General features: G+C 36.9%; 2 protein-coding genes across 4 annotated transcripts in view; one reads left to right on the top strand and one right to left on the bottom strand.

Annotated features, from left to right (window-relative positions):
• LOC125679630 (uncharacterized) overlaps positions 1–1,746 on the top strand; it is a 25,985-nt gene extending 24,239 nt beyond the window's left edge. For all 3 annotated transcript variants that reach the window (XM_056157210.1, XM_048919006.2, XM_056157208.1), the window contains 2 exons: positions 601–678; positions 1,499–1,746. In XM_056157210.1, coding sequence (XP_056013185.1) covers positions 601–678; positions 1,499–1,718 — 298 coding nt within the window. In that variant the 3' untranslated portion in view covers positions 1,719–1,746. The remainder of the gene's footprint in view (positions 1–600; positions 679–1,498) is intronic.
• Positions 1–9,160, bottom strand: part of LOC125679631 (uncharacterized) — a 22,644-nt gene extending 13,484 nt beyond the window's left edge. The window contains exons 1-5 of the mRNA XM_048919011.2: positions 9,055–9,160; positions 8,481–8,518; positions 8,267–8,385; positions 5,782–5,949; positions 4,284–4,430 (exon numbers count right to left, since the gene is read on the bottom strand). Of these exons, the coding sequence (XP_048774968.2) occupies positions 4,284–4,430; positions 5,782–5,949; positions 8,267–8,385; positions 8,481–8,518 (472 nt within the window). The 5' untranslated portion in view covers positions 9,055–9,160. The remainder of the gene's footprint in view (positions 1–4,283; positions 4,431–5,781; positions 5,950–8,266; positions 8,386–8,480; positions 8,519–9,054) is intronic.
• Positions 9,161–12,422: the final 3,262 nt, after the last annotated feature.

The following is a 12,422-nucleotide window of genomic DNA, read 5'->3' on the forward strand; positions in this document are numbered from 1 at the left end:
AGAGGCAAGGGCTCTGGGGCCCCCTATAGGCCCATAGTATGTCGAGGACAAAGGCCTTTATTTGATTTACATGCAGATACATGTAGAAAAGTAAAACACTGTATCATATAATGAAAACAGTGATTGTCTGACTATCAATTTGTCATAAATCTAAAACAAAGTTACTGAAGATTTTTTTTCAGTTTTACATTAAATTTTTGTGTTAAATTCAATGCACCTCTTTCCCAGACTTTAAAACATGTCCTTGGATTACATTACATTAACGTCTGAAAATCGATTTTATACCAAAACGATATTTTCAAAAATCTAACGATATTCAGGATGCTACTTCCAATTGTCATTTTTAGTAAATTAATTATGTTGATAAAACTAAGGGTCATACTGGAAAAAAATATCAATCGAAATTTAAGTGCAATTCCACAAGGAGCGCACTATTCCCAAACTTGCATTGTGCTTTAAAACATCTACATATATAATATGGAGAGACGGTAGATAAAATATTGGATTCTATTTGCTGTGTGCATACACTATGATACATGTATTCGACAGCAGTCCAAAGCAAGTGCCACGAACTATTCAAATGGAACATGCTATTTTCAGGTATGCCATGATGTCGTACGGTTATGGGTCACGTGGTAGACCTCGCCAAACCTATCGCTATTCCGGAAATAGACAAAGGTTTGTTCATAATACAAAACATGTAAATTTCAGATCTGCTATGCATATTTTCAAACCTTGAAGGAACAAAATTTTGTTGTAGTACTGGAACAAGTAATTTTGGTCAATTCTGTTTACGATTATCTGTGAAAAGAGAAATGTCATTATCTTCAAAACCCTTGTTAGTAATTTGTCCGGGATTTTAAATTACCAGGTCAATGTACACCCCGTCTGGCATGCCTTCATACTTGTAGAGTAGCTAAACTGAACGTGTTCCCCAAGTATTTATTGCAAAAATCATATAAAGTTTCCTAGAATTTGATTTATTGTCATTATAACTCGTGTCCTGGAAAGGTATGGTATTAAGTTCATCAGTTACAGGATAGAATACAAAACGCTAATATAATTCATGGGAGATATAGTGCATAGTATTTGTTTTGATGGCATTGTTGTCTTCAGCTAATGCATGTTCATCAATTTATTGGCGTTTAATGCATATTGTTTCAATAATTAGCCCATGATTTAGGTTATGAGCTCGTTAAAAGTAATGAAACTCATATTACTGATGCACTGTATTGAAATGATGCTTTTGAATAAGGCTATTATCAATTTTTGCTGCGCTCTGTCATAACCAATTAATGGTCATTAGATCAATATCATTAGTTTCAACGCAGGTCATTGCACTTCAGTGTGAAAATGGTGTAAGATCCGATAGAGTTTGCTTATTGATGTAATTTTTTTTCTTACATTAGACTCATTTCCGCAAAAGTGAGCGAAAATATTTTAAAAGCCTAAAGTTTCGATTTTTAAAGTATGATAAATAATATTTTTCGTCTTTTAGGGTTTCTAGTTACAGGCGTCCCTGGGAACAACTTCCGGACTCTAAATGCTACCGGAAGCGTTGCTCCACTTCCTCTGACTGTTGCAGACGATATAACGTGTGTGATCCTCACGTGAAGGTCTGTTACGACTGTTGGTATGGTTACAATTGTCAGTCCTCCAGTGATTGCTGTCAAAGATACCCCTATTGCCACCCACGGAAAAAAATTTGCTACAACTAACTTCTGCAATAAAGATCGTAATTTTGAAGAGTGTAGTCGTTAACTGTTGTTCGATGATTACCATGCAATTAATGGTGTCTAACATGTATTGACTTAATTTGAATTTTCCGGTGTATTACATAAAAAATGCATGAAAAATCTCATATTTTTTTCAAAGACTTGAGAAAATGTATTGCTAATGTTATAATGAATGCAATGGCATTTCCAACTTGGATCAATCAGCACAAGATCAAAAGAGAACTATTATCTTAAAAATGCAAGTACTCTTCATCGATAGCGTTTCGTTTACCTTGAACTCCTAAATACATTTTTATAAAACGAGTCTTATCAAAACAATTTGTCGATTTTTAAGAATTTTGTTCGATTTTTTCTGCATTGAAAGTGAAAGTATATGCTTCTTTTCCTGGTATTTCTTCCACAGATAATTAACACTAATAGGCTAAACTAGTTAATAGTCTGAATTTTTTTTTATTAAAAAAAAAGAATTTACATCGATCAACTTTTAAAAAGACATTAAATGTACCCTTCTACATGACATTAAAGCAAGGGCAACAGAAAACAGAGAGCCCAACAAGGTAAGAACGAATGAGAAGGTAAGAACGAATGCTACCAATTGAAAGCACAGAATCTGATAGAAAAATTGTGTTTGTCACATTTGTATCGAATGTTGACACATATAAACGTCTCCAATTTAAAACAATTAACTTATATTTGAGAATAATGCCTTTTTAGTAAAAAAAAAAACAAAAACAAAAAACCCATTCTAGGTATAATATGAAAACTATAAGTGATTATTTTTAATGTTTGGTTACAGATAACGTAACATTGTATCAAATCGTACTGTCAGCTATATAATCCATAAATCATTCGAGGACATGTTGAAATAGGGTATATCGGTTTAAACTCAGCAGTGAAAAAAGTACTTCTCAATTTTGAATGTCACTCCCCGTTTAGTTTTTTCGAGCTCTGACTATTGCACGTTGGAGCATGTAGACACACCTTCGTAAAAGTTACGTGTTAGTATTTGAAAATAAAGGTATCAACGTGAATATTGGGGGGTTTCAAAATAATTGAAAGACTCGTGAGTTTGTCATAGTTTCTATTGCGTTTAAATTATACCAAACTTGCAATATAGTTTCACTGGGCTGTAATTCGTTTCTATATTGTTTTTGTCTGTGATTATCATACACGATAACTGGGTTAACGTGTTTGCAGTTTGTCTTAGTAGACTGTCCTAAAGATCGTGAAAGGTAAAATAAACATGAATATCCAAGCTCCCTCGAATTCAACCATGTGCTGTTGTTTACAGCCGCTGACACACGCATTGTCGTCATTGTATTTATTGTGTTCTCCAACAATGAATATACCTTATACTATTTCTTTTTCTTTCTTACAAATTCCTATTCAGGTTTGCAACTGCGGGATAATTCCAAACTTTATTAGACACAAAACGTGCATATTTATTGTATATAGTAATTGACGTAAAACTTTTACAAAAATGAAACGATTAAATTTCCACATTGCAGATGTCTCTCAGGATATCTTGATGTAATGTATTGTTAAGACGATTTCAAGAAGGTCTTAGGATAGGCTTAAGATTTGTCCTTAGTCACACTTTCTAAGAGACATTGCGCATCTTAAGAAATGTTCATAAGTACGCTCGCCATTGAAGTTCGGCTTTCTCGCGCCTTCATCCTCGTATTTTCACCCCTTCGCTTCCTAGCGCGAGGAAGTTTCGATATACGCATCCCTAAGAGGGATTACTTGATGATCAAATTCGTTCATCTATCCAAAACAATTTTGGAATGAAATTCATAGCTGTTTGCATGATTTAATGTACTTGCCATATATCCATTGTACATGTACATATGGCAATGCATTGGGTTTGTGCATGTTGTGATAGGTTTATTATTTTAAAAGAAATGAATTTGAAACTAGAGATTTGCAGACCCGTATACAAATGTATAGATACATTGAATATGTATGGTTATAGTAATCATCAGACTCCATTTTTTTTCTCATTTCACGCATGCGTACTGACTAATACCGATTGCGTAGAAGTAAAGACAAAGGGGTAAAAGTACGAGTGCTATGGCGCGATATAGCAAACTTATAAGGTGGAGAGTGCAATTGTAAGGTGGAGAGTGCAATTGCAAGGTGGAGAGTGCAATTGTAAGATGGAGAGTGCAATTGTAAGATGGAGAATGCAATTGTAAGGTGGAGAGTGCAATTGTTAGGTGGAGAGTGCAATTGTAAGATGGAGAGTGCAATTGTAAGGTCGAGAGTGCAATTGTTAGGTGGAGATTGCAATTGTAAGGTCGAGAGTGCATTTGTAAGGTCGAGGGTGCGAAGACAAACAGCGATACCGTTGTCTTCGCGTTCTTGCTCCTTCACCCTCGCAACATAATATTTTCGCGACATCTCCCGCGCAGTTTTGCTCCTTCGGATCATTGCCATATTCGCGAATGAGCGAGTGGCCTGATCAAATCGCCATAAAAAGCAACACGTATTGAACAATACTTGACATTCATTTTATGTCACGTGATAGTAACAGTGAACTTCAGCGTCCATGATGTCCGTGGTTGGCATGCGTTGTAGTAGAGGGAGGTGCTGTTGTCGTGTCGCCGGCGTCAATGATAGAAATATCGACAGGTGCTAGCTGCAGATCTCCCCACTGAGTGAGGAACTCATTCCTGTCCACACAACCGTCACCTAGGCAAATAGTACGCACAGTTTTGATAAAATATAGCAAATAAGGTCACTGGTGAACAACAGAAATGCATAATATATTGAGATTCTAAAAGTTCATACTTGCATTTAAGAACATATGCTAAGTTTTACACTGTTCCGTCGATTTAGGGAAAGGTCACTCTTTCTCTCTAGTCTGAGGCATTATGATGTATTGTATGCAAATTACAGCTCAGAATTCATTGATATAGTTTATTTTTTTAAAAATCCGGCGAGGCAATTCCCGGACCATCTATAAAGAGATCATGCCTTTAATACTCGGACTGTCCCTGGTTGCCTCTCCTCTTTGAAAAATACTGGACCTTGACTTCGAACTCTGAAGCTACAGTGTGTGACCTACTATAGCTTTTAAATTAACTGAATACAAATAAAGTAATTTTTACAAAATAGGCACCGGAACTCGATTACCAAGTCACATATTCTCAGGTCCTGGAAATCTGCTTATTTTTCACACCAGGTGGCTTCCTGGGACCAATGTTACACAACGACAATATGATGGTGCAATGTATTATCGATGCACAATTTCATGTGTTACAACATTAAGAATATGGTGCTGAGATGTATGTTTGCACGAGTTTGCACTTACACTGTAAATATAGTATAATAAATTCATTTGCCTGATACAGGCAATTTTTCTTGTGATATCAATATTTTTTTATTTTGTTTTAATTATGGAATCCGGATAGGGCCACGTAGTTCACTATCGCACCATCGCACCATCGAGGTTTGGGTCGATGGTGCGATGGCGCGATAATGCGATGACGATGGAGCGATGACGATGACGCGATGGTGCGATAGCGCGATGACGATGGTAAGATGGCGCGATAATGCGATAACGATGGTGCGATGGAGCGATACTGCGATGACGCGATGGTACGATGGCGATGATGCGATAACGCGATACCGATGGCGCGATGGCACAATAACGGTATCGCGTTATCGCATCATCGCCATCGTACCATCGCGTCATCGCAGTATCGCTCCATCGCACCATCGTTATCGCATTATCGCGCCATCATACCATCGTCATCGCGCTATCGCACCATCGCGTCATCGTCATCGCACCATCGCTCCATCGTCATCGCATTATCGCGCCATCGACCCAAACCTCGATGATGCGATGGTGTGATAGTGAACTACGTGGCCCTATCCGGATTCCACATTTAATGCTTAACATATTTGTGCTGAATTGTGAAAACTTGGATAGAACACATTTACATCTCAGAAATTATTACTTTCGGAGAAAGCTTTAGATGGAATCCGCATCTTCTGGGACAGGCAAGAAGTTATGATAAATTAGGCTTTTAGAACCTACTGTTCATGTCAAAGTAGGTGTAGATAAGTGGCATATCTGCGTGGGTGAGATGCCCGTCTCCATTAACGTCCGCCTTGTTGAAGAGCAGATTGGCCTCTCGAGCGTTGCCTAACTGGTACACGTTAATCCAGTCGTTTTCAAACTCAATTCTCGTCACTTCCTGGTTGTCTGCAAATGGAACAAGCTTTTGATGGAGTCAACGTAGAAAAAGGTTAACAACGACATACCCACCTCCACAAAGCCTATACTCTTTTCCACGTTCCAGGGGGCATGAAACTCGCACAATAACGGTTTAAAAAATACTCCAAGTTTGTTACCTTTCAAAATTAAGTTTATTAGTTTTCAAGTGAATATGATAGGGTTTAGCATATAACAACTTTAATATGAATTATATACTAGTCTATTCTCAGGAGACACATGCCTATTTTGACAAAGGGCTATGATATCGTAGATAATAGATACCCATATATAGTTCACCTGTAAAGTGGCTGGGGCTTAAATATAGAATATTTAAAGGTTTTACGCATTTTCCACAAATGATCAACTTAGCTCCACTATGGGCTCGCATTCTATTCTAAAATATTACTTAGCTTCTTTTTTATTCGGAGAACTGATCATACGCAGAACAAGCTTTTGCGTATCAAGTCAGTTGAGAAACATAAATACTATATGCACGTGATGATGGAATACCGCTACATAAATATGAGAAGTTGACGATGGAGAAGCTGAAATCATTCCGTGTCATAAAGTTGAGTTGTTTAATATTTATTTTTAATAAAATATCTAAGTACAAAACAGATGTGAAGGACTGTGTGGTGTCTTTTATCTCGAGTTCACAGGGATATATCCAATCGACATATGAATGAAAATTATTATTGTTAATAGATAAAACGTCGACAATAAATCTTAATGTCGAATTGAAGGCCACAGCAAGATATTTTTTCTTCTCACGTGGAAATTTCTGAATAAATTCTGCTTCATAGGAATATAAAAACAGACCAGCTAACAAAGGAGCAGAGTTCGTGCCCTTAGAACTTCCAAAGACTACGAGGATATTGTCAATGAGGAACTCCAGCATACTTTTTATTCAACTTCAGAGTACTTGTGCATGGAATCAGAGTGGTGTTTAACAAAGTAATCTTTTTGGATGACTGATCACTAGATATGAATATTTCGTTTTTCCGTTTTTGTTGAAGAAGCAACTGTCAATGATGTCAAAAAGTCTAGTCTTTGATTTATCGTGAGGATTGGTCGTGTAAAGTGTTGAAAAGTCGTCCGTTTTGATGTTGTTGATTTGAGAAACATATTGCGATTTCAAATTACTAAAAGTTCTTCAGAAATTTTTAGAATCAACATTTGATTTACACCACTTCTGGCATTATTGTGGCACAGTACGTTTAAAGTTTCTCCTTCAAAGTTGTTAATATTTTCGTGAGGAGCAAAGATAGGGGCTTGTTAGAACATTTACTCGCTCCAGCAATGTATCTCTCTTTGTAAGATTTTTTTTAAGTTTAGGAATCCAGTATAGGTACGGTAACTCATATTCATCCACTCCATTGACTCCGTTTACCTGATCAAAATATAGGGCTCACAGCGGGTGTGACTGGTCAACAAGGGATGCTTACTCCTCCTGGGCACCTGATGCCACCTCTGGTATATCCAGGGGTCCGTGTATTTTGCATTGCTTATAGGAGGCATGAGATTGGTCACTGTTCGTTATATTCACCTTTCATACACGTATTTTAAAATGTGTCTAAAACTGAAGCATTATCTTGAAGATTGTCCTCTTTTGAAAGGGCAGTTGGAATATAAATACGATTACCAAATTTGGAATTAATGCCAAGTTCATGTTAGACTAAGCGTATTACTTTTGTTGATGATTGAGAATAATTTTCGTCTGATATATCCTTGTGTAAAGCTTGGGGATTTTATTGTAATCCTAACCTAGCCTTTAACAAACTGAATCTTTTAGATAGAGCATTACAACGCTACATTTGTACATGTATTGTGAACCAACATGACCCCGCACACCATGGTTGAAACATTGAACCTATACTATAATCATGATGCTTGCAGACTGCGTTCAGAAATCGCAGACTTTTGATCTGTTAGCCCTAAAGCCCTAAGCAAACTTGAAACTACACCGTAAGAATGTTTTCACGTAATTTTTTACCTTTCTGATCAAGTTAAGATTTTTTATTGAAAACGCACCATATTTTTAATTTTACTTATTTGTCCCTAATTTGGGAAGAGATCCTGACCCTTTATTGTGGAAGAGTGGTGCTGGAGAAAACATGAAATACAAAATGTAAAAATATCCACAGAGACAGATAGACAAGTTTAGATAAGGACTTTTCTTTCAGCTAAGTGTACTAAAAGTACCTCGATCGTAATTACAGGGACGATCGAGATATGCATACAGACTTTACATGTGTAAGAATATCATAATGTCAATGCAATAATAAAGATAATATATGCAACTCACGATCCACATCAAAAGCAAGGAAAATATGGTCAACTTCATTTTGGTTAAGACAGCCATTCAGATCACCGTCAACTTTCTCAAACAAAACGTACTCTCTCTGTGGCTCTGAGTCAGCAAACCTAATTAAGATAAATTGAAAATCCATCATGGGTGTCTGATTAATGAGATAAATACAACGTCATCACCATGTTATTATTACGACGGTTAGACTTACACGAGGCCCAGACAGCATACAATCACTAGAAGCTTCATCTGAAAGACAACAATTCTAGTCATCATTTGTAAGTCATTGACATTTACAAGTCAACGACCGAGATAAGGCTCTGATCAATCATTATAACTTTTGCATTTAGTTTCCTATCTGAAATTTTAGTCATTTTCTATTTTTTTCTTCTTTTTTGTCAAGGAAGTTTGAATTGAATTGTAACATAATTTTGTCTGAAACCGGACCATTTCGGAATCTTTTTTGCATTTGATTTTGACACTTCATCTGAGTATGCTGACCAACTAGTATAGAGAAAATAAATGACCACTATTTTTCTAAGCTCAAATACCGACCAAGCATACGAATAACCGAGGGAATGAAATCTTCTCAACATTAATGGAAGTGCGTTAAAAAAAAACTGTCCTCCACAACTGACAAAAGTTCTAACCAACTGACGAATACATTAACGAAGAGCGTACAAATTTTCCAAAATTGTCTCTCAAAAAGGTATTATGATTAAGAATAGCAGTTTTATAAGTACCGCAACTATTTTAGAAATAAATAGTACATGGTAGTAACTGACCTTACTTTACTATCTGTGTGCCCGTTTGGAGAGGAAAACCCTACTTATCTGTAAAATAATCTACAAGTGACGTCTTCAACCCAGATTAAATGTATTTGTATGCACGTTTGCTTCTGGTCAGCCGTAGTTAGGAGACAAGGAACTGACGAAAAAATGCTGGAGAGTCGTGGCTTCAAAAGTGTACCGATCCAGAATGAGGTCATTGGAGGGTCAACAGAATTTATTACATTCATAATACTGAATTAGCAGCGAATTGTCTAGTCATAAAAGAAGCAAAGTTTGATCTTCATCTGATTTTAGACTTTAATTATTTAAGATAGAATATTCACAAGTTTGAAAGGGGTAGGATGGGATGATGTGAACTTTTAGATCAGCGTCGGAATCCTTTAAAAACGTTGTCTATATGGTTAAAAATTTAGGATGAACTTGGCTAGGTGCTGAAACAGTCTGTGCCCTGATGTCCGTTGAAACTTATTTTCTTTTCAACAATTACATGGAAACTAAAAAAAAAACAAAAAAAAAAAAAAAAAAACACACACCCCAGTTTGGAAGACAAATTTTCTAAGTTAAGGTCTGCAACCTGAATTTTGTGTTAAACTTTAAAAGTGAGATGATTTGTTAACTGTCATTTTCGATATTGTTACATTGATTGAAAATGAAAGCAAAATAATAATGATAACTACTTTCAATTTACGTTACATTAAGAAAGACTGCACTTTGTAAAATCGTTCTACATGTGTATTGGTAAATAAGAGTACCGAAAACCATACATATTACGCCCGTCCCAAGCTTATGTAGGGAATTTTTATGAAGCATTGTAGAACTTTACTGACGGTAGTATCAGCCTTCCGATATACCGGTACTTTCTTTTGCGTTGTATGAATAAAAGGCTATAGCCAGTGGCGGATTTAAGGGGGAGGGGGGCGCAGCCGGCGCGTGCCCCCAAAAATTTTCAAATTTAAGCTAAATCGTGGTCTCTTAATTAGAAGAATGTAAACGATAGAAAAAGCAATAATTTCTTCCACTCTCGGAGAAATAAATGACAAAATCTTTTTATTTATTTAATTACTTTTATTGGGAAAACTTACATTTTTTCTAAAAACCCTTAACATTTGCGTCATTTTATTTATTTCACCTTATCAAAAATCAGGGCCGTAAATTACATGGAGGCGGAGGAGGCAGCTGCCTCCTCCAACTTTTGAGCCAAAAAAAATTAAAATTTAAAGTTCATTAGAATTTATGTTGTTTCCAATAACTAAGAACATGATACCTCCCTTAAAAAGCATTCCAAATCTTTCTTTTAGAATGAGTTAGTCAAGTAACATCTTAGAAGGCCCTAGAATCAAGGATTTTGCACGAAACGTGTTCAGTGTGCACAAAATGTGCTCAGCGTCTGGGGGCCTGGGCGGCCCCCAGACCCCCGCCTAATTTCCTGCCTCCTCCAAATTGAAGGTTAATTTACGGCCCTGAAAATGACAGACAATAGTAAAAATGACAGCATAGGAGAGATATTTCTAGCCCTATAAAATCTGTAAAATCCAGGAGTTTCCAGATCCCTGCCTCAAAATGTTGTGCGCTCCCCCCTAATCGCAATTCCTGGATCCGCCCCTGCTACACTGTAGCTTAAAAGCTGTAATAGGAGGTACATGTAGATAGACAAAACAAGAGTGCCGTGTGTCAAATATGTCACCAAATTTACTGAGCTCAACAACCTGTAATTATTTCAAACTTTAAAGGGAATTACAAAATTATTGGGAATCAAAGTCCTTGCACGCACATCTTCAAGTTGTTTACAAAGGTTTTAACTTGAAAACAAATGGATTAACCATGCACTATATACATTGTAATGTTCCCCCCAAATTGATTAATCAACAACTTGTAATTTCCCCCAAAATAGAAGAAAATTAAAATCCTTACCACATACATATCTTCAATACCCATACACAAACTATAAAAAAAATAAGAAGGTCCTCACGTGAAAACTGCGCGGGGGAGGGGGGGGGGTAATAGAGGGACAAATCATATACCTCCATATATCAAATAAAGGGGAAATCCTCCTATCTGCAAGAGATGTCAAAAAATCAAATTTACAAAATGTGTCAGCTTGATATGCGACAGGGAATTGAAAATAGAAACGGAAATCCCCGAATGGACGGACGTACAGACATCGCTGTACTGTATTAAATACATACCACCTAGACGGGCGTATAAAACATTGAACATTCTTTGGACATACTTTTCATGGATTAGAAGCTAAAGCATTGATGACGAGCCAATTGACTATTGAAGTAAAAACAAACATCCTACTGACATGTTGCAGAAGGCTGGAAATTATAACATGTAGAAAATCCACCCAATATGACGTGGAATCCTAAAACGTGCTTCTAATACTTCTTAAGTCGCTTATGGCTATCTCTAGCATTGAGGAATATTGCACAAACACATGGTTTATGTCTTGTTCACTTGCAATACGCTGATAAAACCAGCTCTCTGTGACATGCCCAAGGACAGCGTCAGTCTGGCTGTCACATGGAGCGCCATAACTGTCTTTGGGTGCAGCGACTACAAACACGCGACAATGACGTGCTTTGATAATACCTTTTGAATTTGTATCCTCTTGCAGCCAAAGTAATTTTGCATGGATGCATTTGTGTCTTTTGAAAAGAAAAATTATTGTTATTTCTTCAACTATTCGTGTCATTAAATTGAATGTGATTTGTTTGTTTTGATAAACGCCATAATAGACATGATATTCCCCTGATATGAGAAGAGTTTATATCCCATTATTATCCGCTTTTTGTCTTTTACTGTCAATATGATAAACTGATGGAGATGGATGTTGGTAATATAAAGGTCTCGGTTACGTAGTTACATGTACCCAAAACAATATCCTAAATGATACCAACACCGGCTAGGACACTTTAGTATGTGCAGATACCAACACCGGCTAGGACACTTTAGTATGTGATACCAATACCGGCTAGGACACTTTAGTATGTGATACCAACACCGGCTAGAACACTTTAGTATGTGATACCAACACCGGCTAGGACACTTTAGTATGTGATACCAACACCGGCTAGGACACTTTAGTATGTGCAGATACCAACACCGGCTAGGACACTTTAGTATGTGCAGATACTAACACCGGCTAGAACACTTTAGTATGTGCAGGTACTAACACCGGCTAGAACACTTTAGTATGTGCAGATACCAACACTGGCTAGGACACTTTAGTATGTGATACCAACACCGGCTAGGACACTTTAGTATGTGATACCAACACCGGCTAGGACACTTTAGTATGTGATACCAACACCGGCTAGAACACTTTAGTATGTGATACCAACACCGGTTAGAACACTTTA

The sequence above is a fragment of the Ostrea edulis genome, chromosome 2 (genome assembly GCF_947568905.1).
Source record: "Ostrea edulis chromosome 2, xbOstEdul1.1, whole genome shotgun sequence".
Classification (NCBI taxonomy): domain Eukaryota; kingdom Metazoa; phylum Mollusca; class Bivalvia; order Ostreida; family Ostreidae; genus Ostrea; species Ostrea edulis.